The sequence below is a fragment of the Colletotrichum scovillei genome (assembly GCF_011075155.1).
Source record: "Colletotrichum scovillei strain TJNH1 chromosome Unknown Contig00004, whole genome shotgun sequence".
NCBI lineage: Eukaryota > Fungi > Ascomycota > Sordariomycetes > Glomerellales > Glomerellaceae > Colletotrichum > Colletotrichum scovillei.
The window spans coordinates 1,011,998-1,039,434 of NW_023336262.1; the positions used below are offsets into that span (position 1 = coordinate 1,011,998).

Consider the following 27,437-nt stretch of genomic DNA (forward strand, 5'->3'; position numbering starts at 1 on the left):
TGGAGTAACGGGATCAAAGATGACCTTACCCTTAATACTGATGATTATAATACAAATATGCAACCATTCAAAAATCATGATTCTGCTGAACGGTTGTGGTTGACCACATCCCTCCTCTCCTTATCCCAGGGGCTTCCACCACGGTTCGTCGGCGTATCAGGCGAGTGGCTCACAATCTTGGTATCGACCGGAGCCTGCCTGGGCTTCTCATTGCTCTTGCTGGAACTCGTGAAGAACCCTTGGATCTTGGACCCAATGCCTTCTCCCGAACTGCCACTGCTTCCAGAGGTACTAGAACCATTACTCTTCCCGGTCAGCGCCCCCGTCAATGTGCTCGACCCAGGCGTCATAGAAGGACCGTGTGTCTCAATCGCCCTAGTATTCGAGTTCGCCCTCCCAGGTCCACCTCCAATCTCGCCCGCATCAGAGGGGAACTTCTCCTTGGGGCCCTTAGGAGTATCGCGGTCGGCGCTGCTGCCGCCTCGGTTGCCGGTGCTCAGTTCCGCGCCGCCCGTGGCGCCGGTGTTGGTGCCAATGCCTGCACCGCCCAGACCGTTATCGCGTTTTGCGTCCGCGGCTTTCTTGCGCTGCTCTGCCACTGCGTCGGAGGACGGGCGGGAGTTATCTGCGTTGTTTGCAATTTGTTGGGCGGGGTCGCCTGAGGCTGCAGAGGGTTTGCGGACGTAGTAGATGCCACCTCCTAGAAGGGCTGCTGCGCCCATTAGGGGGACTGCGTAATTTTGACGGGACATTATGTGAGATTTGTTCGATGTGTGAGTTGTGAGTTGTGTAGTTGTGGTGATTTGAGGTAGCAAACTTCCTTCGCAGATGGGTTGATGGAGGTAAGGTAAGGTAGGTAAGTATGAAATCTGTCCAGTTTGTATCGATGAGCAAGCTCAGAGCTCAGCTTTGTTTTGCTCAGCTACCTGTGACGACTCCATGGCATCATCCAAAGACCAGCTCTTTCGCTGCATGGTGTCTCATGCGAGGCGTAAATCGATGACAGCTTCTCGTGTGGGCAATGACATCAGCATATAGTGCGAACGGTCCACGCTTGCGGAGCTACCAGACATTCCATAGCTGATCGGCAGGGACCAACTTGGATGATGAGGCCATGATTCGTCAATGGGGTTAGTCGCAGATTAGCCGCAGCCCATTCTCCAGAGAATGAGCTAGTGAGACATTTCCATCTGTGAACTGGGGATGAGGCTTGGTGCGAAATGGTGTGATTATTCAAGTGGAAGAACTTCTGCTCGAGAGGCGTGGGTACTCGTGTCCTACGCAACGACAAGCAACCCCATGCTCTCTGTGTGGCAGAGATCAGATCGGATCGGATCTGACGCAGTGGACCGGTCCCGATCGTCACATTGCCGGCTCCAAGTGGGCATTCTGCGGGTTGCTGGCTCCACACTCCGCCCAGGAGCTCCGGTTTCTCTGCCGGACCGGCGCGGCATCGGATCGGATCAGAGTTGGATGCTCTCATTCAACCAGACGCAAGGAAATCATCGCATTCTCTCTATCTCTGAGTATCGCCAGCAATCGACTCAGGCCCCTCTCTTCAACCCAACACCCTGCTCCCCCATCCAACTCTTCCTCATCCCCAATCGTCTCCTCATCACCATACACCCAGCCCCCGCAACCGAAGCCGCGAAGCAAAGCGCCTGCAAAATCACAAAACCCGTCCCAAACCGCCCATTGACATCCCCCTCTAGACCCCTTGGCCGGTTAACATACTCCTTCAGCAGCATCCCATTCCCTCCCAACGTGAACGCCGGCAAAAACGCCGCAGCCGGCAACATAAACCAGCACCACCCGCGATACCGATCCCAAAACACCGGCGGCAGCGCCTCAATCTCCGCTCTCGTCCCGCGCGGACATGGACAAACGCGCTTGATGCATGAGAAGTAGCACTGGCATCGCAGCCAGCTCGGCCGTACGGCGATGAGTAGCTCCGTGATGAAGAGGTAGGAGACTACAATGAGCGCATAGACGAGGGCGAAGTTGGCTGTTGCGGTGGGGAGGATGAGCCACGAGTTGCGAAAGGCGCTGAGGAAGGGATTGTTTTGGCAAGCGTCTTGGGCGAAGTGGTAGCATGCCCATTCGGACTCGGGGAGACGAAGGGCGTGGGCGACGGCGCCGAGGTCGTAGGGGAGGTGAGGGGATGAGTCGAGGGTGCCTGCGAGGGATTTGGATGGGTAGGTGTAGGCGAAGGAGGCGGCGAATTGGTGCATTGTTACGAGGTAGGTGTTTGGGTTCGTTTGCGATGGGATGATGCCGTCGAACTGTGGGTTTGTGGAGTTAGTTTATGTTGAAGAGTTCGCGATGTTCAAGGAGAGCCTTCTGCTTACCTCCACTATAGCGAGGCTCGACAGCCCCAGACGTTGAGTGCCGTTGCTGTCGCGGTTTACCCAGGTGCCGGCCGTAAGAGTCAAGATCTGGACAAGGGCGACGAAGAGGGCGAAAACAAACGCCAAGACGAGCAGTACCGGGCGCATGAGATGCCGCCGACCGACTGAGATTGGCTCTGATGGTGAATGAATCATTTCGGCGACTGTTCTACCTCAATCGTGAACGTACTGTTCCAAGGCGTCGAACTCTGTGGTTAGCTGCCTGCGATGTGGTTGTCGCAGAAGCTATCAACACTAGAAACCCAAGTTTCTACGACGCAGACAAAACTGTGAAGGCATTGGGAGAGCTGACAGTTTTAGCCTCAAGGGATACGGGCGATCTTAACTGATCATCTTTTGGTTGGTAGGGTCTCAGTCAGCTTCAGCTCCGGGGCTGTGCTGTGCTCCAGCAACGGAGTTCCTCGCGTCCTAAAAATGGCCCATCCCACACAAGCGTCGGGAAGGATTCTTAGTTCATCAGCCAAGTTCAACCATGCGGTTCGTATTTTATCTTGTTCAAGGTGATCCTGGCGCCTTCAATCAAAAAGATCAAGATGTCAGTTGTGTATAAGTAGGCTCATAAGACTTGATAATCATCATCAAGACGAATGATCCGTCGCGATGTTCATGTGCGAGTGCTTCCCGCCACTACCTATTTTGGAGACATCCCTGCCATTGCGCTGAGCGACCTGTGTCGCCTCAATGCGGAGATCCGCTTTAGCATGTCAACGCCGCTCACATTGACTCACACAACATGAATGGTGTTTGCCGTTGAATACCAGAAAGATGGAATTTCATCAATACCTCGCGAGGCCAGGCTTTTTCAAAGTAGCCCCCGTTGCTACAGCTGGGCTGCTCTCGCCAGTAATGATCTCAGTTATCGCAACGATTCATAAGTACTTACCCAACGACGACGTATCCCGCTTCATATGAAATATCTCCAGTTGTATTTTCTATATAATAGATCAAAATGGCTTGAGCTGCTATTGACACTTGTTCAACGGCTGGTACAAATACATCTTGCGCCAATAGCGCCATTGAACGGGGACAAGTGAGTCGGCGTCCAGGCAGCTGTGCCTTGAACCTGGTGGAGCTTTCATTTAAGCTTACCGCCAATGCGGGAACTGACAGCAGGCTAGGGTAGGCCTCATCCCTGTGAGAGGGCCAACCTGCTAGATTGAAGTAGGCTTCATGTCCAAGACTTCCTGTCAACCTCGGAGTGAGGTGAGTATTCTCGCGATATCGTGGTATGAATTATTGGCTTTCACGGTGTGTTGCAATATAGACGCAATAGCTTACAAAAAAACATACGCTTTCATTTGACATCACAATGAACGCCCCTAGCAAGTGATCTACCATATTATCCCGACGGCCCTCATCTAAAGTAATACGTTTCGAATCAAAGCTTAGGTATTTCAAGGAGACCGGAAAGTGTTTATTACAAGGGTGTCAATGGATATCTCGTCTCAAGTAACATCCCTATTGCTGCTCACCAGGGCGGCCGCGGAAGCCCCCCCATTACCATCTATCAGCCAATCGTCACATAACTTCGTAGAGCTATGAGAAAGACCCTCACGACGTCTTCCACTTCTCAAAAGACTTGAACACCGTCAACCCACAAACACCCGCCGTCCACCACCCGTCCCTCTCCAACGGCACACTCGGCCCAACATAGACCTGCCGCGGATGAACCAGCGCCATCTTCGCCAGATCCGGCAGCTTGACCGAGTTCCGTGACATCAAAGCCCAAACATCGTCGAACAAGACCGCACCGAGCACCCTCACAGTGCCATCGAACTTCCAGTCCCGACTCATTATCGGTCTTCCAGCTGCGTCTCGAGACAGTCTCCTCTCCCTTGTTGACGGCTCCCTGTCCTCGCTATCCTCATCATCCGGCTTGGCTAGCAGGACAAAAGAACCCAGGTCGCCGCGAGGGATAATCGGTTCCGCGTCATCTTTTACTGGGTGCAAGTATGAATCGATGGACGCCTTGTCCGCGACCAGAAAGACGCCTCCGCTGAGAGTCATGAAACCTTCGCACGCCGGAGACTTGCTATACTCTTCATAGTGTCTGTCCACTTGTCAGCGACCCAAGCTCACATCATACTCCCAATCAGCGGGGTAACTCACCTCTTCGCTGCCTCGACATCGCCCTCCGGAATCCCGTGCTCCCGCCCATCAATCCACCGCACCTTGCACATAGGCTTCACATCTCCAGCCCCAACAACACCCTCTCCCCACGCCGTTACATCATCTTTAAACTTCCCAAGAAACGCCTTCCACTCCTCATCAGAATGCTCATACGACACACGATACCCAATATAACCCCAAACCCTAAACGGTCGATGAGCCGCCGTCTGCATAATCCCCTTCACACCAGCAATCCACGGCTCATCGCCCATCTCCGGCACCACCCCTCGCAACTCCCTCCTCGCCTGCTCATACTCCCTCATCTGCGCCCGACACGTGGCCTCCAACCCTCTCGGATCAGACAAGGCCGGCACCTCCCTCCCCAGCCTGATATTCTCCATCGCGCGCTGCACCTGCGCCGACCGACTGAGATACCGGCACCGGATCCCGTAAATCCTGGAGCGGAGCCGCATATCATACGGATACGCCGCCATCGCCTCCCTCCCGTCATACCCGTTCCAATTATCCCTCAGCCTCGGCGCCGCAGAGGTAAGAGTGCGGAGGGAATACCCCCACAACGGCACCATAATCTTCGTATCCGCCTTGTTCGTTATCTCGGTAAGGTCGTGAAACCGGTCCAGGATCTCCATCTGCGCCGCAGACGCCGGGCCGTCGGGTACGGGTGTGGTTTGACGCAGCTGGAGCAGAAGAGCCTCTTTCAGCTCCCCTATCCGCGCCATTACCCACGCGTGCGCCCTGACCGCTACGGTATTGAAGAAGTCCACGATATACTCCTCCCACAGCGCCGTCACGCTCACCGGACCCCCGCGCCCCTTTTCCCTTCTATACGCATTCAGAGCCTTCTCAAAGTCGTGGCACGCATTCCAGACACCATTACACCCCTTCCGCATCCTCTCCTCATTATGCGGGAGGTTAAGGTACTCGAACGCATCCACCACAGCACATAGATGCTGGCACGCGCGCTGAATGTTATCCAGCTCATGCAAACCCTTGTGGCGCCACCTCGCAATCGACATGGGCGGCACGCCGCATAGAAGTCGGGTCTTCATGTGGTGCAGATCGCGATCGCACTCCGTGCTCGTCGAGGTGACGATGGAGAGCATGTCGCCGAAGCCCGAGACGGTGGTCATGGCTCTGTTCATGAAGGAGTCTGCGCGGATGGAGCAGGCGTTGTAGGGTGCTGGGGCCCAGTCGTTGTAAGGGCGTGCGCAAAGCGTCTTTTCGTCTTCGTCTTCTGGCGGTGGGAGTGAGCGTGTTGCGGGTTTGCCGCTGAAGAGGTGGCCTGTTCCCATGAGGAGGAAAGAGAATTGGACTACGAGGTCTAGGGGGAGGGCATTGACGTCGCCTAGAAGATGGGGAGGTGAGTAATGGTGTTGTTAATGTGTAGTTTGGGGAGATTATTGTGAGGACATTCTCACAATCCATCAACAGCACCTACCGATCATGACGAGATGGGGATGTAAGTAATTAGGGTTAACGACGTCTATCCCCCTCGGGATGTTCATCGTTTCTGCGGATCGCCGAGACATATTGACGACTTCTTTCAAGGCACTACGTGAAACGAAGCACGGGTGAATCGGAAATGAAAACCAAGCGAAGAAAAGTGTGAAAATAGCGTCAAAGACACTCACTTTATATCCGTCAGCGTCGTCCAACACGTCCAACACCAACACCAAGTGTTGGACGTTGGAACGAGAATCCTACAAGCCCCGCCATTTCTGCCTGCTGGAGCCCTGTCGCCCCCGCCGAATGAGCGAGGTCAATTAAGACAGGGGCAAGCCGGGGCGTCGGGAGGGTAAAGGCATCTTAGTGGCCCCAGTAGCCTGGAATGTCGGCTGGAGCGGCCCTAAACAGGCACCGCTGCCTGGGTGAGAGGCCGGGGCGAAGGATCTAGATTTCGGGGATAATCCGATGTTATTTGTGTGTGCGTGTGGCTGCGAGAGGCTAATGATTGAGGACGATGCTTGTTGTTGGACATGGACGTGAGAGTGATGTGTGTGGGCGTAGTTGAAGTAACGAATGACATCGTCAGAGTCAACAATAGTAGACCAGGATTTATCCTATGAGCTGAAAAGTGCATCTCATTGTTCCGCGAAGCCTGTACAATCACAGTCATCCAGTTTTCGTTTTCCAGAACATCGCGGCTTGACGTTGGCAGAGTTACGATCTTGAAAAGCGGCGTCGACATCCGCCACAGTTCTGTTTTCCCCATGTCTCAATGCTGCTTCAACTTATGGACTGTTAAAGCGGCGGGAGCCAGCTCGAATTGGCGGCGTGGCTACGGAGATTTTCTAAAGATGAGGCGCGGGAGAGTCTCTAAGCAAACGGCGTGAGATCAGTAAAAGACGGTACGGTGTCCCTTGTATGTGTTGGGGAGTCTTCAGTTCTGGACAGGCATGAAGGCAAACATTTCATAGTGAGACTCCGACATGTCTCCAAATAATGGCGTACTTAGGTACTAATTTACCTATCGTCCCGTCCCGTGAACAGTCGTAACATATCAGTGTCGATAAGCCATCGTGCAACCCAGCCTAGTGTAGAATTGATTTCGATTATATTGATTTGCAGTGTATGCATAATAAAGCTCTCTAGAGTATTGCCTCTCGAAAGCTCTTCAAGGAACCGACTGAAGCGAGTCGAGAGCTTCCATAACCCATCCCTACATGAACTCCAGCGCTACTAAAAAACACAGTAAACCACAATAGGTATATCCTGACAGACAAGATGGTAACAGATACACATCGCTGATTGATCTCGCAAAAAGACAAGGTCACCAACACTCTCAAAACCCCCCTCGTCACCTAAGAGGCCACCCCTCTTTCTCCCGGTACAATGGCGGTCCCGGCATATCGCCCTCCATCTCAAACACCTCATTTGTATCAGGCAGCTCCTGCGGCCTCTCCATCGTCTCCATCTCCATCACCGTCGTCGAGTCAAGCTGCGCCGTCGTCGTCGGCGACCGCGGCGAGTGCAGCGCCTCGTCGCCCACGACAGTAGTCCCTGTCCCCGGCCTCGCCGTGCTGGGCGACATGATATCCAGAGACGACTTCCCCACGGGCGCCTTATGTGCCATTGTCGGCGCCACGGAATCCGATTTCGAGTCGCTATCTCCGTTGCCACCGTTCTCGCCCGCCGCTGCAAGCTTTTGTGCCTGCCGTCTCTTGCGTCGTCGCCATAGTAGGATAAATGCCAGCAGCGCCAGCACGAGCGTCCCCGCGACTGATCCAACCGCGATCGCAATCGTCGTGCCGACTGAAATACCCCCTCCACCTCCGTCCGATGACCCGGTGTCCGATCCGACTGGTGTACTCGTCGCCGTCGCCGTCGCAATCGAATTACTCCCCGTCTGTGCCCCCGTCGTCGCAACCGTCTCCCCTCCGCTCCCCGTAGCCGTAGCCCCTGTATACGTCGCCCCCGGCACCGTCGGATCCGTCTCCAAAATACTCAAATCCGAGCTCGCCCACCGCACCTGCACCGCATACACCAGCGCCAGCTGTGAAGTAGGCTGATTATCGCTATTATAAAACGACGTCCTCGGGATCGTGGAAATACACTTGCTGTACCCGTAGCTCTTGGTGTCGGTATAACAGACGTACCCCGTCGGGCAGCACAGCCGCGGAGTCTCGCCGACCGTGACAGGCCCGCCCATGCCGACGGCACCGTCCTTCGAGCTCGCGAGCGAGGTCGGGAACGCGCAACCTTCGGTGTAGCCTGAGGGGCAGATGCCGGGGGAGTAGTAGCCCCAGCTATAGTCGTTGACCTGGTGCCATGATGTGGGCATGCATACTACGCTCGAGAGGGGCGGTGTGATTGTGTTTGTCCAGTAGAGGGAGTTGCAAAAGTCCGGCGTCGTGAAGACGGTCGTCAGAGGCGCCGCGCCTCGTTGGGTTGTCATTGGATTCGGATCGGATGTCGTCGTCATTTGGAGTGATGTTCTGTATTTACTTTGGGGAGAGAAATCTTGGCCTCCTCCTCGCGCTGCTGGGAATGGCAGCGGACCGATTACTGCTGTTCTTCTTACTTTGACAAGAAGATAAAACTGAAGATCAATTCAAGTCAAGGGTGTCTCGAGTGTATGTTCTGGTTCTTTCGTATCCTTTTTCGAGTTCGACCCCCCTTACTCCATATTCTGCCTTACAGATCGCAAAACGATTGCAGAACCGTGGTCTTGGCCTCGTGGGATGGTCCCGTAACTGTTCCCCCAAAATCCCCGATATCGAAGGGTCCGTCGGGGCAGCGTGAGCAACGTGTAGTGGGCCGCCCGGCGGGATATCAGCAGTCCAGTCTCGAAGAACGCGGGCGGGAGATCTTCCAAGACGCAATACACGTAAAATTTCGATCAACGTTGAAGAAGAGTACAAGTTTGACCGAATAGGTAGGGCAGTAAAGTTAAGATGGTAAATTGGCAGGAAAACAGGAGCACAGATTTCCCAAAGAGTAAACAGCGCTGGACACAACACTTCTTGGAGAGACTTCCCAGCTATCCGATGGCCGGGGACACCAAGGGTTTCGGGACGGGGGCCATCCCCTCCTTGCTAACAGACTACAGTCTGCAATACTGTTAGTGGACTAGTCCGTGGACAGCAGAGACGGTCTGAAGCAAGAAGGAAAAAAATGGCCCAATTCCATTTCTTGGTCTTTGGGAGGCCTTCCTCTCTGGGCGGGCGCGCGCTCCGAGCGCGAGTCATAATCGGGGGCGATCAGGGGACGGCTCCACCGCCGTCATAAGTGTCGTAATAATGTTCTGGATTCCCAGTCATCCCCAGTGTTGTTCACTCTTGTCCGTGTCAAACTGGCAGTGACTTGTCACTCTTGGTGCTAGCCGAGATAAAGACTCGAGGTGCCGCTAACCGCTAGTCGCCCGCGCTTGTTGTGCGAGTACTTGGTCGACTTGCTTGCAAATGGTTCAGATCTGCAAGAGAATGCGATGGATACGAGGTTTTCCGCGTCGTGGTCAGTGGTTCGATTTTCTGCCCTCTCTGGAGTCTCTGATGGTCAGTTCACCACCTACCTATTTGTGCCATTCACCCGAGACAGCGAAGAACGACAACATACTTGACGTCAGGTGGCGTACTCAACCGCTGTCTAGTGTCTAGTGTACCAATTGGCACAAGAACGGTCCTTGGCCGATAGCAACGTCGGCCACTGTGCCGAGAATCACTAATCCGCAGACGGGTTCATCAACTTTACCAAGATTGAGCCAATTGGCCGACTACAGAAACTGGATCGTGGTCGTAGGCGTGGTAGGCACGTGAAATTCAATGTAACGTTAATAAAACGCTAACAGATGAAGACCACCCTTCATCCCAGCTGGTTTCTGGTATGGAACTCTGTTCAGGTTACCCCGTCGGCCTTTTGTGATTGTCCAACAATGCCGTTCTATTCTTTTCAGTGAAATACTCGCCTACGAATACTTGTGAAGGTGTCAACTGACGGCTGGAGAAATCCGGAAATATGTGAAAATCGGAAACGTGGCTAAGCGGCCAAGCCGACACAACGGTCATGATGCCATCCCCGGGCCCGTGAGCAGACTCGAATTTCAGGCGGGCCCCGACTTGAACGCTTCACCAGCTCGCGTAAAGAATAATCCCACGACTCCGGAAGCGAGTAATTCGTAATAACAGCCGCACTTATGACATCCACAGAGAATGTGAATACCGCATGCACGGCACGCTCCTATATGAACCCGTGTGACCCTCTTCCCGTCACAGAATCGCAGCCACGCCCAGGATATGCAAGGCACTCCAAACTTCAGAGGCTATTGAACTCTGTCCTCTCTCCGTGGATCATCCAATCAATACTTTTGACATCCGTCTGTCAACTCAATTGGGAAGAACAGGGGGGATGGATTTCTCAGGAGGTGGGGGAGGGCTAACCAGGCCAGGCCAGGCTCAGCTTGGCTTTTCCTTTCTGTCTCAGTGTTTTTCTGCCCACTTTATAGAGGGGCGCAGCAGGCAATCCCTGAGACTTTTTTCACAATGGAGTTTTGCGGATGGAGATTCTGGCATCCTGCACAGCCGCCATTGCGACCAGCTCGGCTTTTTCTCCCGCGGCTTTCTCAATTTCTGCTGCTCTTCTCCATCGGCATCCCTGATGGCCTGGGCTGGCACAACTGGCTGGACCTTGCTGGAGTCTTGCGGCTGTGGACAAGTTGGACATGGCAAACCTGCAAGGCTGGGCCAATTCCATTTTCGATGAACTGGATGATGGAGCAGAAAAGGAGCTGTCCTTGTCTTGACTTTCATGCGGCGGCGTGTGGCAAGTGACCGGTGAGTGGGTGGGTGGGATGTGCACGCGAATGGACAGCCCTACCAGGCGAAACCTACCGTCTCCAGACGAAATGGCAGACAGAACTTTCAATAAAGTTACACCCGCCAGAACAGGGAAAGCAAGAAGCAAAAATCATTGGAAAGTTGCGTTGAATCGACAAAAACCAGAAATTCCATCCAAAGGTACTCCAGGAGCAAAAGAGATGCCTCGTGGCGGAATCGAACCGCCGATCTTCTCATGTCACTAGGTACTAGTGAGACGCTATACCACTTAGCCAACAAGGCGATGTCTAAGTTGGCCAGATTGTTGTTTCTGTAGCGTCGCGCGAGCTCGCGGGCTCCGCTCGAGCTGCAGCGCATCGCGACCTCAACGACTAATCAAGGAGCAGGCGCAGCCGAGCGCGTTGCTCAAAGGCCCTTCGTGCCAAGGGCTATGTCGTATAAGGTCGTGTCAGCCTGTGTCGCCTATCTTCCGTCCTCTTTGTTTCCTTCTCGTCTTTAGTTTCCGATTCGTCTCTGAGGCGCGCAAACTGCAGCCTCGATTTTGACATGTCGAGAGGGAACATGGCGAATAAGATCCTATACCCTGTAGTAATTGCTCGCGGCATGCATCTTCCCCTATCTTATAATGTCTTATCATCATAGGACGATAGCCATTGCTTTATGTTCGTCGAGTCGAGACCGAGTCCTCTTCTTTAAGCGGGCCGAGGCGACTATCGAGCCCTATCAGTAAAGGTCCGGATACTACTAAATAGGATATTGCTTTTGGTCTGAGTCTCATCTGGTTTTAATGACTTGAATCATGTAGCAATGAGACTGGTTCTTCTAGAACTCCCTGTGAGTGTTTTCTTGAAACTTCTTCTAGTTCCAGGGGCAAGTCGTTTCTCTACCTAACTAAACCTTGGCCAGAGTGGATTGACCTTTGAGCGCAGCCTTCAGAATTAATCAATCGCTAGCGAATACTATGCAGATAGAGCTTTAGGAGGTGTCCGTTTCATGGATCACCTGACGCATCAGAAAGTCGTTGCGACGGTGTTTACATGCCGGTTCGCGTACGTCACGTGGTGGCTACACGTGGTGGCGGCAAAAGAAAGGTATGGCAGGCGCGGCCGGGACGAGAAACCGCAACGGTATACCTCTTCGGCTCACACCACCTGACAAAGGGATATAGGTGTACTTGTGGCCAATCCTGTCACCAACGGCAGCAGGCGCCTCATAGGCCTGTGAGGTCAGGTCAAACTGCCGTTTGGCGGGATGGTTACGGGCGAGCCTGATCAACTGGCTTAGCCTACGCTAGGTTCGAGGTTCGAGTCCCAGCATGAGCACCAGAGATGTAGCCCCCAGTCCAGCACCGGGGGGGTGAACTCTTTTTGGTTTGTGTGAGTAATTGGGCTGGAAAGTCTTGACTGCAGGAAGTACATCTGGGTATCCCCTCAGCTCGAGATCCAAGGCGGCGTTCCGTTTAAGTATAAGAAGTCATCCATTTTTGAAGTAAGATAGATGAGTTGGCTGACTAGAAGAGAAGATCCAGGTCGACACATTGCGGCCAAGAGGCGCAATAATGAGGGCAGATTGATGGCTGTTTCAGGGAGGCAGTTACCAAGGCGAACTCGTCAATATACCAGTCTTCCCCAGTTAAAACGGGGGCTTTTGAGGTACTACTAGATGAACACTATGTGTAGGTAGGAATAGACACGTTCCTTGTGCTTTAAATTCCATTGTTGCTAATTATTTACCAAAATAGGGCTTAGAATGGACATATCATGAGTGAATAGTTCATGGAGTTGTGGATGGATAGGTCGTGGGCAAACGCAAAACTCGAATCTTTCTTACCCCAGATTTGCAGAAGTTTTTACGAACATGAGTAGCGTCTACTGGAACACTCATTCTGACAAAGACAGTGCAAGCGACGCCATCCAGAGACATATTCCCAGCACCAACACGCACTTTCTTAGCCATTGGTATCATTCGGCTAAAACAAAAGTGTTGGCATGTGGCACTAGGTAGATGGATTTGACCCTTATGGGCTTTTGACCAGATCTTTGGTCCTAGCAGCGTTGATCTTGTGGACCTGTTTCACAGAAGGGACAAAAGCGTGGAGAGTTTTCTTTATCAGTAGCGCTGCCTGACTAAGCCTTTGTTGAAAATGTGATGTGAATTCTGTTGGTCTGTGAATATCCCCAAGGTCTTCAGTTAACCTTGCTATCCCCATGCGTTCAATCGCAGCTCAAATCTTGAAAAGGTTCAAGACAACAGATTGCACGGTGGCATGATGGCGGACTGTCCAAGGTTTTTCTGAACCTGCCCACAATCCGAGTGAAGTATGTGCAAACCCTGTCACCCCGTGATAGCTCCCTCCTTCAAATCTGGCCCTCGGCGGTCTCAGCATTCTCAGCATGCTCAGCATTCTCGAGCTTCGGCTTGATATCCTCGGCGGTGGTATCCTCCAGTTCCTCCTTGACCTTGGCAGTACGGGCCTTCTTCTTGGAAGGGGTGCCCTGCTTCTCAGCATTGTCGCCGTCTTCCTCATCGGAAGGCGCCTTCTTCTTCGGGGTGCGCTTGGCACGAGCCTTCTTGACCGGAGTACCGTCCTCGTTGGTGGCAGAGGCGCTACTGCCAGTGAACCATGTCGGGTGCTTGTTGACGGCCGCGGTGACGCGCATGCGGGCGGCGTTGGTGCTGGCAGAGCCGAGCTTGGCGGCAAGAGCGTCGTAGTCAAGGGCAGGACGGGCCATGAGCTCCATGATGGCGATCATGAGCTTGATCTCGGACTCAGTGCAGTCGAGGCCAGCGGCGGCAGCACCGGCGTCAGAGTTCTTCTTAGGAGGCATGGTTGTTTGTCTGAGGCGGATGTTAGCTAAGTAAAGTAAAGAGAATGTGAGTTGTAGGCAAAGAAAAGAACTGACAGTGGTAAGGTATGTACTAGCTGTACTGACGAATAAGGCGGATAGAGTTGGCAAAGCAGTCGTATGAAAGGCAAGGTGGGTGTGATGTGTTGGGTTGAAGAAAGTGGCAAGGCTGGGTGAGAGGGAGATGCCTCTTTGTAGGTGAGAGAAGAGAAGTAAAAGGGAAGAAGCAAGAAGGGAAGGAACGCTGGTCTTGGGAAGAGCAACAGATGGAACGAACAGCTTCTGCCTCTCAAGGCAGGTACATCTGCAAGTTTTGTACAAATGGAAGGAACTCCCCAGATGGGCTTTATCTTTGAGGTGGCAGGCGCGCCCTTGGTGGCATTTCCTAGAATTACTTCAACGCAAGCTTGAGGTGCTTACTGGTTTCCTGCAAACTGGCTTGCGCTCCGCGAGTTTCTTCGCAATTAGCTTGGGTAGTTTCACCTGGCTTCTTCTGCCTTCTCGTGCCTCCGGCCCCTCCTGTAGGAGCCACCAGCTCGAACACGGAGCTACCCTCGTCGACTCTTGACCGTCTAGCAATTTCCTCCCTCCATACCCTGCCAGTAGTATCGTCTCAAACGTATCATCACTTGACCCTCCTCTTCCGACGACTCTATTGCCGAACGTGATGGGAACGCTTGTAAGGCCGACAGGTATCCTACTTTGATCGATAACTGGAAACCCACCAACTCCAGATATCCATAGTCTCTCATATACCTCATCACACCATCGGTATTCTTGCTCCAGCTCCTCGTCGGAATACGCCTTCTGCCTTGTCCCGTCGGCTCGCCACCAGCAAAACACCGTCAATCAGCCAGAAAAATCGACGACCGATCCCGACATACCATTGCCGTCCGAGTGGCACGTACGCGTCTCAAAGTCGCGCACGCCGTCATCATCGGGTCGATCAAAGCTGTCTACCATCCTGTCAAGTACTACGCTAAGACAGCGCGATTTCTCAGACACGGAGGACCCTTCTTCGTCTAAAGCGTCGGCGTTGAAATCTGAGAGCCGGGCAATGGACCAGTCGCCATGCTTCTATCAACCATCCACTCCCTGACAAGATCAACTAGCTTCTCCGTCAATGTTGACACGTCAATGTTTTGAGCAGTGACTCCGCGATCGACGAAGACAACAAGGTCATGTTTGCCTCTATGGACGACGAAACGATCGCGCAGCGCTTCGGCCCGACCAGACCCGTTGACGAAGAAGCTGAAATGAACAAGGATGGCTAGCCAAACATCGTCGAGTCGTAGCCCGAGATTTAGGTGTTGCTCCCAGGCTCGGAGGACAGTGCTAACGAAGCCGTTTCTGGAGACTACGATGGTGTCTTGTTCTGCCTCGGAGATGGATGTTTGAACTGAACCCCGCCCATTCACATCGTACTGGAAAGAGTATTGTTGGTAAAGGTCTCGGGATGGCGATGGCTTCTTGGTGCAATCGCCCACGACTATGTCGCCGGGTCTGATAATGGTTGGTATCAGGAACGGGAATATTCCTTCCGAGCGTTGAATAAGAAGTGATCGGGCACACCACTGGAACTTGGAGTTTGTGGGATTTCTAATAACCTCGTGCTGTACTTATATTTGCGTCTTGTAATAACACTCAGCTGTTGGTTCGTTGATGCCAAGAGACTGTTGGCGAAGCTGATTTGCCTGAGACTTCCCGCTGCTGCTTGGTTTGGCTGAACAACATGAGCTGTGTCGGATAAGATCGTAACATTCCATCTCGTGTAGATGCTGTGTGTACTCCCTTGTGTATTACGGTGCTTCAAACTATCGAATATGAAGACAACATAGGTCTTGACTTTGAAATATCATGTCTCCCAAATCGCCTGCGCTTGAACCTTGCATTGAGAGCCATTTGGCCTCACATTCATTGTCTGCCTTATACTTAGAATAACCGCTGTTAAGTCAGGTATTGGCTTCACGGCTTAAATTTTCGGATAAACAGCAAGTGCCGTGGGCAGACAAAAGGCTGTTGTTCAAGAAATGCAAGATTAGGTTTCAAGCACTAGATGTGATATATGACGGCAAAGTTTGTGGAGCGGCAACCACGCTCCGTTTTACACTCAGGCAGGTCGGTCAGACTTGGCCCTGGAAGAGCTAGCGCCAAACAGACCATGGAGAATTTCTCAAAGTATGGAGAGAGGCGACAGCGAACTCAAAGTTTGTAGCTTATTTCGTGATTGAGATCACTTTGTTTTAGCGTTGGTGAAGCCGGGTCTTCAGAGTTTGGCACGGCCGTGGAAGCCGTGGGAGCCGTGAGAATTTAGGCTAGAGGCCAAAGCACCATCGTCCCCCCTGGACATGAGGGTCTCTTGATTAAACCTAGAATCAACGTCACAACATCGAAAGGTTATAAATCTCTATCTCAGAGTGAGTTGACTGGCCCTGAGAAGTTCAGAGGTCACATGGGGGCTTTTTCTTTTGGTTGTGATGTGTAGGGGAAGTCAGCTTGTGGTAAGCTCTTGAGCGAGTGCTTTCCTTACTCCAGTCTAAGCCCAGTCGTTGCCCCACACTGGCATAATCATTATACATAGAGTACCTTAGGCACATTCAACAACGTTAAAGAGTAGATAGCATGTGGCGGTGTTCCTTGGAAGTATACGACTGGAATATCACATCAAAGTGACAAATCGGTATCGGAACAATCTACATTCATCAATAAGACAGGCACACTGTGGATGGCTTGGGTGCTTGAAGAATTTTACTTCATTCTATCAATAGATCGAGTTGAATTCTAGTCAAGATGCAAGCTAACTGCTAAGAACTATGAGTCGCTTTAGGTAGATATCACAAAACCTGTCGCGTATAATACCCCAAATGCAAGGCCCAACAGCCTCGAAAACTGTGTGACACACCACAGCAATCCCACCTTGCGCCACCATCCTTTGCGCTCTCGACAGATTAGAAGTTGCAGGTGGATGTGCTCTGCTGGCGACAGCATTGGCTAAAGCCGAAGAGTCCTACCTCGAGAGCGCACTCGTGTTGCTAGTCCCAAAGGGTAAGCACCAATCTTGACTCCAAAAAGTACATAATCCGCTACTTACACCCTGCATGTTACCCTCAGAAGCCTGGCAACATCTCTCAGTCTGATCGTCCATGGGAACAACCTGGTCTTGGTCGTTGCTGACGCAGCAGTAGATCGTCTGGGCTGCGGCGCTGTGAACAGGTGTTTGTGGTTAGTCATATTGAAGTCAAATGAAATGAGGTCAAGCATAGACAAACCTAGCAGCGAAGCAAGCGGCGATGAGAGTGGCGACACGCATTTTGATAGTATATGGTTGAAAAGAGGTTTAAGTGAGTGTGAGTCTAGTGAGTGTGGTGACGAAGAGAGAGTGCTGATGGATGGGTGGTGACTATTCTTGAGTGACAGCAAAGGGCGAAGTTGACGGCATATTAATATATGAGAAGATACATGTATGTATGTTTATGCTGTAGGAAGCTCTTCCTACTGCTCTCTGCTTACACGCAGCTTTGCTAAGGCATGTAAACGAGGTTTACGAGCTTGGCAATTTCAAGTCGGAAAGACCGGGCTAAACGCATCGTACCATAACGACCGACTCCTGAGCTATAGTCTAGTACACATACGGCAGGACTTAATTAACATTCAATACGGTGTTGGGGTAGACCAAGTGATCTACACTATACAATTACACGGATCATAAATAGTATCAACCGAAAGCGAAACCAAGCCTGCCAATGACGACGTGTGTGGGGCGTAGGGACTTTTAGGGTTCCAACTCTTCGGGGTATTAAGATGAACCACCATATAGGCTCTTGAAACCCGGTCCCTGGCAACTAATTGTGGAACTCGCCTCGTTGATTCAGAATTAAGGTTGGCCGAGAGTCCGCCTTCGTTACCGACAGGAAATCTGACACATGAACCAGGAATAGGCTTTGGGCAAATGCTAGCACGTGGACGAGTTTTACTCGCTTTCAGGATTTTGCGCTTGTTTACAGTATATGACAATCGCCGACCAAGAACTGCGGGAGCCGCCTGGGCGAAAAGTTTGCGGATTTGCGGACGATAAGTTGACCCGACTGCCAACTAAACATCTGATCGACAACCCAGAAGCCGCGGCCTTACCACGGCCCTGCCGTTGCTCTTTCAAATGAAGTAGATGCGCAGTGCCTCGAGCTAGACCTTTCTGGACATGGAAGGCATATCGACATCATACGAGGCAAACCTAGCTGCAGTGATGCGCAAAGATCGACTGACGTGCATCGCTTTGTAAGGCTGAACTTGCGCGGATTACACCGTCAGCGCCTTAAGTGTTCTAGAAGACATATGCATAACACCACTGTGGCACTTCTCTGGCCCAATAAAAAAGTTTGACAACCTCGCTCTCGGTTCATCTCCGTACGATTTATTTCCACAACTGGAGACTATCAACTGAACAACATCTCAACTTTCCCAATTCGCACAGCTCACAAGTCACAACCAAGCACGCCCCGGCAAAGTTTCGTCGCTAATTCCTTGGCCTCTTCCTCGGTAGCGAGGAACTGGCCCTCTCCCTTATCCCAAGTGAGTTCGGTTATCGTGGCATGGCGTTCATCGGCAGATGCCGTTGCGTCGCCCCCAACTGGAGCAGCCAAGACGACATTCATGCGAAACTGTTCGTCCCCGGTCCAGCTCCTGTGTAAATGCACCACGAAGTCGCCGCGGGCGTCCGGCTCATCTGCGCGGCACATCCAGCGGTCTTCCATTTGCGATGGCTTGAAGCCTTTGAGAAGCTTCTCCGCGTCGTTACGAGAGACGCTGAGGTTCCAGGTGGTCGTGGCGGGGTTCCTCATGGTTGGGTGAGTTTGACGCTTGAGGTTGATAGCGGGCCTTGTGACAAGTCTGAATAAGAGAGAACGTGGGGTATAAGGTGACGGCTAGAAACTGAAATGTGCGAGATTTGAGATGGTAATAAGAATAAGGGTCTTGCTCGATTTTGACTACTTGGGACGATGGAGGAGAGTTGATGTGGGTTTTGGGAATCTCGGACTAGACCCATCTACGTACGAGTCTTGATATACTTTTCGCCTATGCTCAAAGTAGTCAGTCCTGGGTCTCAGGAACTCTGGCGGCATTATCTTCCCATTGTGGACTACCTTACAAGGCAGTCGGAAGATTTGCGGCAGGCCAGGATACGTGTGCGGCCTCTGCGGGATCGGAATCGAGGGCTGAAAGATGGAAACCCGCTAGGGCCATCATATCAGGGGTGGTCTGGAGTATATTATATGGCACACACGATCTGGTCCAGGTCCAGGCTTATCAGCTCAGGCCGCCATCTAATCAACGCAGTATTGGACATCGTGTTGGCGACTTTTGTTTCGTCATCCATGCGGCAAGGCTTTCCATCAGCTGTGACTGATATGTACCGTCCAATAGCCGTCGACCTCATCCTGGTCATGCTTGAAATCGTCTGATGTGAGAGACTGGGATGGCCATTTTCGGTCAGCCCTTTGAGCCTGTCTCTCGGTGCCAAGAAACACTGCGACCGCCAAGGGCTGTTCGTATAGCTAAATACGAGACATGTCTCCGCAGAGCTATCATAAAGTTTTGGGGATTTAGAAAGAATGCTAACGGTGTTGAAGCCCTGTCAATATCGAAAGAAACGATTCATAGCTGAGTCGAGGTGTAATAAATTGTGTATGTTTAATTTACTTTCATAGAACTTTCCAACATTGGTCTAGTTGGCAATCTTTTGCGGCTTTGGCTATAGTTTGTGTCTGGTGACAACTCGTCTCGTCTTGACAGAGCCAAGCTGGAGTACTCCGTAGAGGCTTAGACAAAAGAACTTGTACGGATTTCTGGTGTCGGCAGTTAGTCTCGGTCTCGGGATGCCCGTCATGCCCTTTCTCGACATGATGGTGTTCGGCGACTGAAAGTCCCCAACTGAGATCTCAGGGACGATGCTTTCTGAAGACAGGAACACTGAGAATCGTATGCAACATGGTAGGTATAAAGATGGGATGACATCTCACCAACCTATGTACACTTCATATCATCACAATCATCACACTCTTTATCAGCACAGCTGCCAACCTCGCCTTCATCTCTCACTGACTCAGGCTGCTTTTCAGGCCTTGTCTTACACTCTTTTCTCCTTCGTCAACAATCTGTCTTGCCGTTTACACGGTTTATCGTCAACATGATATCCCTCAACAACATTTTTGTTGTGCTTGTCATTCAACTATGGACTGCAGTCTGCAATGCCCAGTTCAGTGTTTGGCGCGCCGACACCAGAACCCCTACCGAGATGCGCGCCGCCGGTCTTTTCGCCCCTAGAGGAGCCAGCCAGATCCTCCAAATCGTCCCCAACGTCAGCATGTACAACCACGCAGTCGGCGCCGACAACGGCGCCAGCCGCGACAATGACGGCTACGTCTCCACCACCGCCAGCGAGGACACCGCCGTCGGGTTCCTCTCCAACATGTTCAACGGCAACGGCTACGTCTACGAGATCGCGGCCGCAGCCAACTTCATCCAGGTCTCCGGCACTCTGGGCGAGTTCAGCCCGTACCCCAACGAGCAGGAGTACGCGGCGCTCGGAGGCTTCAGCTGGGACCAGGTCATCCGCTGGAGACACTACACCAACGGCGTTGCGGACGGCGGACTGCAGGATAACAGCGAGTATGAGGGCCGCATCTACAACGGCCTGAGACCCACCAACTCCATGCCCAGCCTTGCTGGCTTCCCTGCTGGTCACCGTGCTTGGACCTTGTCTCCGTGGAACGCGTTTGCTCAGGGTGGTGCAGGCTGCGGTGGTGGTAACGCTGCCCGCACTCTCTTCGTTCGCCAGGGTACTTGCAACCCTAAGGAGGATGCTGAGACCGTTGCCAAGAGATTCATTGATGAAAACTGCTGGGCCAAGGACCTCTGCGGTTAAATCCCGATGAACGGCTGTCCTGTGAGCTTTCGATTTTGGAAGGGCACTCTTATGTCTGCAATGGCCATGCTTGACGAGGCAGAAGGGGTTTATTCAGAACGTGACTTACGCGATCTTAGTCGAGGTTATTGATGGTCTGATTGAATTAGAACTCAGGAGACGAGAGTGAAAGGGATAGGGGCGGCTTGAGAAGGGCCAGATAGTCTTTACCATTGCTGATATCTTGAGAGTGTTGTTTGTCTTTATGTCTCTTAGGATATTACCACATAGCTCGAACAACAGAGGACATATATTCTCAAGAAACGACGTTTTCCCCCTTTGAGTGATATGTGATTCACGCTCATAATCGCTACCTCTTTCAAGTCTACGGAAATCATGATTTACTCCTCCATTACGCAGCTCCGAATTTTACATAGGATCTTACCACAGGTAAGCCATTCGTGTTAGAATAGGTCGCACTGGCGCATTGGCGCATACGAACGGGCGGATCGCGAGCTGTCTGGTGCCTGTAGGTATAACTTAAATGGGAATGATCAAAGGCAAACTCCTGTCACAATCTACTGTCTCTCTCCTACTTTATTCTGCAATGATATTCTATTTTAGTGTGAAGGGCATGCGTGGATTATTATTTAAAGAGTGTCGTATAGTCACAATAGGGGTATCGACGTTAAATATAGAGAACGGTTATCTATTAAAAGTAGGAAATAAGCACAAAACTTACCCTAAAATAAAAAATATAAGCGAATATAAACCTTAGTAATTATATAACCGAGGTTATATAATATATAATAAGATTATAAATAGTTAAGGTTATTATAATATACCCCTTTAAATAAATCCTTATTTAAAAAAGTATATTAAATTACTTATATTATTATAAAAGAACTATTAAATACGTAAATCTAAATAATATTATATAAGAATTTAATTATAAAAGAATTATAAAATAAATTATATTACGTATTAAGTTATAAATATAAAGTAAATAAGTAATAATTTACTAATTATATTCGTTATTATAAGTAATTTTGAAGCTTTTTATTAATAATAAGTAAAACCGAGGGGGCCTTTTATTAATTAAATAATTAATTTTTAGTTTAAAGTAAGTAAGTAAATAAATTTTTATAACTACTTATTATTTTAATTTTTTTCTTTTTAATTTATATCTAATTATATATATATACCCTTATTTTTAGTTTTATAACTATATTTATACGCGTATTCGTCGCTTAGGAATATAAATTTTAATTAATATTATTATTTAAAATAAATATTTAAAAACCTGGGCTAAAAATACGTTTATATTATTATAATATATAAAACTAAGCGCTTTAAAACGAACTTAAAGGAGAATAGTAGCTCTCTTATTTATAATAACGATCTATTTTTAAATACGTAATTTATTTTTATATTAAATACTAGTTAGTAAAATAATAATATTATATTATAATTTTATTTTAAACTTATTAATGTTCTTATTTTTAAATAATAGCTATGAGGTTAAAAAAGTTATTTAAAAATAAATAAAAATAAAAGTAATTTAGAGCCTTTTTACCTTTTTAATAAATATAAAATAGTTCTTTATAAATATAATATCCTTTTTTAATATTATTATTTATAATTTTAATTTTTAATAATATATCCCTTTAATACCCTAGTACTAAAGGATTTTTAAGTAAGTATTATTACTATTCGGTTTTAAATATTTAAACTATATTAAAAACGCTTTTAGTAAATAAATAAAGGGTAATATTTCTTAAGTTTAAATAACGCTACTAAGTTAATAAGAAATCGGCTATATTCCTTTACGAGGTATATATACGAACTAAATAAAAGTTTTTATATTTTAAATAAATAAAAAAAGAATAAAGTAGTTATATTATAAAAAGTTAGTTTTATATATATTATCGTTCTAGATTAATTATTAATTATTTTTAAGCCTTAACTTATATAATATATATATTATATAAAGCTTTAATATATAAAGCTTTAATAATTAACGGGCTTTTAAATAATAATAAGGGTAAGGTAGTTTATATAAACGAGGCTAAGGGTAAAAGGCGTTATTAACACTCTCTTTTACTTAAAGCTAAGTTAAAAGATTAGTTAAGGACGTACTAGAAGTTTTATTTATAAAAGTTAATAATATTTAAATTAAAATTAATACCCTTATTAATATTTATATCCCTATAAACGTAATACTCGTATTAAAATCCTTTTAAATAAATATATACTTATTTTTTAAATAAATAACTTTTATAATAACTTAATAGGGTTATTAAAATAATTTTATATTCCTAATTATAAGCTATATTTATAAATTAAAACCTAGGCTACCCGGGGCATTTTATTTTTTAATATTTTTTATTTTATATAATTATTTCTTATATATTCCTTATATTTAAAAAAATATAAAGTATTTGAATTTTATTTATAAAAGGCTTTATAAAACTATTAGTTAATATCTTATTTATTAATATATAAATTATTTAAAAAATCTTTTAAGTATTCTTAATATAATTATATATTTTAAATATTAATATAGTAGAAGTAAATTAAAATACGTTCCTTTTTTTATTATAAATTTAATTATTTAATAATTATTATAATAAACTTTTAAATATTACTAAGCTCGAGTAATATATTATTAAATAAGTATTTTAAAATAAGGGTTTTTAATAATATATTTTAAACTAAGTAATTCGGCCTTAATTATTAAAGTTCTTATTATATTCTATTTTATAGCTTTTTATTAAATGAGTTTATTAAAAAGGAAATTATATATCTTTAAAATAAATATCGGATTTCTTTATTATTTATAAACGAAGTAATATTTATTTATCCACCGAGGTATTAAAATAAATTATAAAATAGTAAGTATAATATAAGTATTATATAACTTAGTTTATAATAAAATAGTACTAATAAAATAGGTTTATTAAGAACTAAAATAATAGAGTATATACGAAAATAACATTAGGTCATATTATAATTATTATATATAAAATTAACCTATTTTTTTAAAATAACTTAATTTTAGTTAATAATATTACTTTTAGGTTTTTAATTAGTACGGTTAGTAGCGGCGTTATAAGCGTATTAAAATTAATAAAATTAAACTTTTAATAACCTTTTAATATATTAATTATAAATAAAATAAATCCTTTAATTTAATTAATCTTAAATAACTTTAATATTTAAATATTACGAAATTAGTTTTTAATTCTTTAACTTATATTTTTTTAAGTCCTTTAGTTATTTAACTAGCTTTTTAAATATAGTTTTTATAAAATAGTATAAAGATATCGTTTATATAAAAAGAACTAGGACCTTTTTATTTTAAATTTAAAATAAATATAAATCCTTATTTATAAATAAGAGTCTAAGTAATTTAAAAGTTATTAAGAGCTCTTTATATTAAAATAAAAGAATATTATAAGTATTATAAAAAGCTTATTTAAGTTTAATATATTTATTTAGTTATTTAAAGCTATTTAAAAGCTCGTATATAATTAAAGGGTTACTTAGTTTTTTATTATATTTAAAAACGTATTTATAATATTATATTAATAAATTTTTAAATCGAATTAAGTAGTAATAATTATAATAATTTTAAAAATCTTAATAGCGAGGGTAGCTATATATATTTTTAAATAAGTATTATTTTTAAAAGTTGCCCTAATATATATCCTTATTTTATAGCGATCGAGGTAATTATTTTTATTAAATTTATAATTAAATATTTATTTAAATAGGATTAGTTTTTTTAAACTAATATCGTTAATAACTTTTAAGTATTTATCTTTTTAATTTTTAATTTTTATATAAGTAGCTTTAATAAAGTAAGTTTTAAGGGCTTAAGTATTTTAAAGACGTTTTTATATTTTAAAAAAGAAATAAAGTTATTTATATATATTTTATTATTAAAAATATAGTTAATAAAACGTATTTCGTTCCGTTAATTATGGTATAAATATAATAATAAAGCGTTTAATACTCCTAAGTCGTTTTATTAATTACTTTTTATTAATTAAATATATATATATTAAAAAGATATCTTAGTTTTATTTTATATAAAAAGAAGAGAGAATATTATTTAAATCGTTCTTTATAATTTAGGTTTTAAATAATTACTTTTAATAATTAATTAATTTCTTAACTTCTAGCTTTATTTATACTTATTATTTTTATAATTATTAAAATTAGTTATTTTAAAATCTCTATTTAAATTATTTACTTCTCTTATTTTTAATATAAGCTCGTTAATTAAATAAGATTATTAAGGTTTAAATAAATAAAAATTTTATAAAAGTTTATAAAAGTAATATTTTTATTTATATATATATTATCCTTAATTTTTTTAATAAAGAATTGGCTTTTTATAACCTCGTTTATAACTTTAATTAATTACGTAAAGGCTATATTTAATTCTAAATTTTAGAAGTTTAAAATAGGCTCGGGGATAAATAATTACCTATTTTATTTACTTAAAATAAACTAAGCTTTTATAACTTAATTTTTTTATAAAATAAGTATAAATAATAATAAATATTTTTAATTAATTATTAATAAGGCTTTTTCTTTATTTATAATTCTAAATAATTATAGCTTAAGGTTAATAATTATAAATAATTATTAGATTTTATTTATTACGATTTCTAATTTAAGTAATTAAATTATAGCTTTTATATCGTTCTTTAAATAAAATACGATCTTATTAAATATTATATTTTATATAATAATAACTTTTAAAAACGAGGAATTTAGATTTTATATAAATTATAAATATTTATTATATAACTTATAAAATACTATACCTTATTTTATTTTATTTAAAACGTCTTTTATTAATTCTTTTTATAATCTTTTTAAAAAGTATATTTAGTAATTATATATATACGTTTATCCTTAATAAGGATATAAATCATAAATAAGCCTTAATATATTTATTAATTATTACTACTTAAAGTAATAACTAAATTAAACTTCTTTAATTTAAATTAATAAAAGCTAATTAGTATATTATCTTAAGTTAATATTATATAAATAGCCACTATTAATATAGCTTTTATTTATAGTTCGTATAATAAGTTAATAATAAATATTATATTAATTGCTTTATTAATAATTTCTTAGCTAGCTCGCTCCCTCTTTTATTTAACTTTTTATATATAAAGGGGTTATTTTTAATTTAATCCTTAGTTTTTTTATTTATTTTAGAAACGAGTTTTGTTATTAATTATAATTACTATACGTTCTACGTTTTATTTAATTTTATAAATAACTAAACTTTTTTAAGTACGTACTTATTATTTAAAAAATATAAAATTTTAAATATTATATTATAAATCTTTAAAATTCTTAAAAAATAAAGATTTTATTTAAGTACTCGTCCTAATTAATATTAATTACTTACTTTATTTAAAAATAAATAAATAATAAAAAGGTCTTATAAAATCTTAAAATATAGTTTTATTACTTTTTATTTTAAAGTTTGTTTAAAAATAACCTTTTTATATAAATAGTTATATAATATTAATATTTTAAATAGCTTAGTTTTTAATTTTTATTCCTAAATAGCTAATATAAGCTTTTTAATATTATTAGTATAAAATATTTAAATTAAAAGTATTAGAGCTATATAAAGTTTACTTAGTTATTTTTATTTAATATAAAGAACGAATAAAGAACGAAATACTTATTAATTATAAGTAAAAGTTATATTTATTAATAAAAAGTTTTAAGTAAAAATAGAATAAATAAGGCTTATATTTTAAAAAGATTAAGTTAATTTTTTAACGAGCTACTTAATTATAACGTTTTTAAATTAGTTATTAAAGTAAAAGTATAATTAAAATTAAAATATATATATACTTTTTTAAAATAGGGTTTTTAATACGATATTAATATAAAAGTTCTTAATGAACTTAATATTTTAAAAAATTAAATTTTTAATTCCTAGTCCTCTTATTTTTATAAAAATATTTTAAATAATTTTTATTTCCGAATGAGTATAAAATAAAACGTTATTTTAAAATTTATATTCTTAGTCTTATTATATTATTAGATTAATCCTTATTAAAAATAATTAATTATTAATTAAATAAATAGTATTATAATTATTTATAATTATATATTTCGAAAATAAATATAAGTTTAAAAGGGAATTAAGAAAATAATAAGATTAGTATTTTATTAATTATTAGGTTTAATTTTAGAAATAAAGCGATGTTAATAATTATAGTTATAATGTTTAAAAATAAGACCTCTTAAAATCCTATTTTTATTAATTTATTAGGTTTATTTAGTTTTTATTTCTTTTTAAATATTATTATTAAATTTATTAAGGGCCTTATTTAGATTTAATTTTTTAAATAAAGTTAGTATAAAATTAATATATTTATTTATATTTAAATAAGTAATTATTTTACTAACTTTAAGTATATCTAATTAAATATATTCTTATTTCGTTTTTTTAATAAGGATAAACTCTATTTTTATATACTTAATTAATTTTTAATAATAAGACCCGTTATATAAGTATTTTATAAACGAGTTAGGTCTTATTTTATTTTATTTAAGGAAATTTAAATAACTTATTAATATTATAAAAATTATAAAATTTTATTTACGATTTTTATTATATATTACTTTTTATATAAAAGGTTATTAAATATCTTAGTATAATAGCCTATATTAAGTACTACTTTGCCTTTTTCTATTTTTATAATATTAATAAGTTCTTAATTAAATTAATTTAGAATAAAATACTAAGTAGTTATATAAAAAAGTCTTAAAAATAAAAGTCCTCTAGACTTTAAATAATTAAAGTTATACTATTTAATAATAAATAAAATAA

The 27,437-nt window shown here is 43.6% G+C and overlaps 8 protein-coding genes across 8 annotated transcripts; 1 reads left to right on the forward strand and 7 right to left on the reverse strand.

Annotated features, from left to right (window-relative positions):
• Positions 1-74: 74 nt before the first annotated feature.
• On the reverse strand, positions 75-752 carry HER10_EVM0010217 (uncharacterized protein; the record flags this gene model as incomplete). The annotated part of the gene is made up of 1 exon (XM_035479684.1): positions 75-752. The coding sequence occupies one exon, from the start codon at positions 750-752 to the stop codon at positions 75-77; it is 678 nt and encodes a 225-aa protein (XP_035335290.1).
• Positions 753-1,214: 462 nt separating this feature from the next.
• HER10_EVM0013421 (uncharacterized protein) lies at positions 1,215-2,688 on the reverse strand. The gene is made up of 2 exons (XM_035482780.1): positions 2,349-2,688; positions 1,215-2,282 (listed from the first exon to the last, which is right to left on the reverse strand). Exons 1-2 carry the CDS (start codon positions 2,541-2,543, stop codon positions 1,545-1,547), a joined length of 933 nt encoding a protein of 310 aa, XP_035335533.1. The 5' UTR covers positions 2,544-2,688; the 3' UTR covers positions 1,215-1,544.
• A 1,271-nt stretch (positions 2,689-3,959) lies between these two features.
• On the reverse strand, positions 3,960-6,220 carry HER10_EVM0003235 (uncharacterized protein; the record flags this gene model as incomplete). Its single annotated transcript, XM_035472919.1, has 3 exons — positions 5,977-6,220; positions 4,518-5,883; positions 3,960-4,458 (listed from the first exon to the last, which is right to left on the reverse strand). Exons 1-3 carry the CDS (start codon positions 6,065-6,067, stop codon positions 3,960-3,962), a joined length of 1,956 nt encoding a protein of 651 aa, XP_035334787.1. The 5' UTR covers positions 6,068-6,220.
• Positions 6,221-7,121: 901 nt separating this feature from the next.
• HER10_EVM0000761 (uncharacterized protein) lies at positions 7,122-9,264 on the reverse strand. The gene has a single exon (XM_035470529.1). It carries the CDS (start codon positions 8,458-8,460, stop codon positions 7,336-7,338), a length of 1,125 nt encoding a protein of 374 aa, XP_035334601.1. The 5' UTR covers positions 8,461-9,264; the 3' UTR covers positions 7,122-7,335.
• Positions 9,265-13,167: 3,903 nt separating this feature from the next.
• Positions 13,168-13,638, reverse strand: HER10_EVM0009671 (uncharacterized protein; the record flags this gene model as incomplete). The annotated part of the gene is made up of 1 exon (XM_035479151.1): positions 13,168-13,638. One exon carries the CDS (start codon positions 13,636-13,638, stop codon positions 13,168-13,170), a length of 471 nt encoding a protein of 156 aa, XP_035335251.1.
• A 2,966-nt stretch (positions 13,639-16,604) lies between these two features.
• Positions 16,605-16,966, reverse strand: HER10_EVM0008643 (uncharacterized protein; the record flags this gene model as incomplete). The annotated part of the gene is made up of 3 exons (XM_035478158.1): positions 16,605-16,688; positions 16,748-16,859; positions 16,926-16,966. The coding sequence occupies 3 exons, from the start codon at positions 16,964-16,966 to the stop codon at positions 16,605-16,607; spliced, it is 237 nt and encodes a 78-aa protein (XP_035335178.1).
• Positions 16,967-18,128: 1,162 nt separating this feature from the next.
• HER10_EVM0010002 (uncharacterized protein) lies at positions 18,129-18,494 on the reverse strand (the record flags this gene model as incomplete). The annotated part of the gene is made up of 1 exon (XM_035479472.1): positions 18,129-18,494. One exon carries the CDS (start codon positions 18,492-18,494, stop codon positions 18,129-18,131), a length of 366 nt encoding a protein of 121 aa, XP_035335274.1.
• Positions 18,495-19,712: 1,218 nt separating this feature from the next.
• Positions 19,713-20,578, forward strand: HER10_EVM0007152 (cholera enterotoxin subunit A2; the record flags this gene model as incomplete). The annotated part of the gene is made up of 1 exon (XM_035476718.1): positions 19,713-20,578. Exon 1 carries the CDS (start codon positions 19,841-19,843, stop codon positions 20,576-20,578), a length of 738 nt encoding a protein of 245 aa, XP_035335068.1. The 5' UTR covers positions 19,713-19,840.
• Between the last annotated feature and the right edge of the window lie 6,859 nt (positions 20,579-27,437).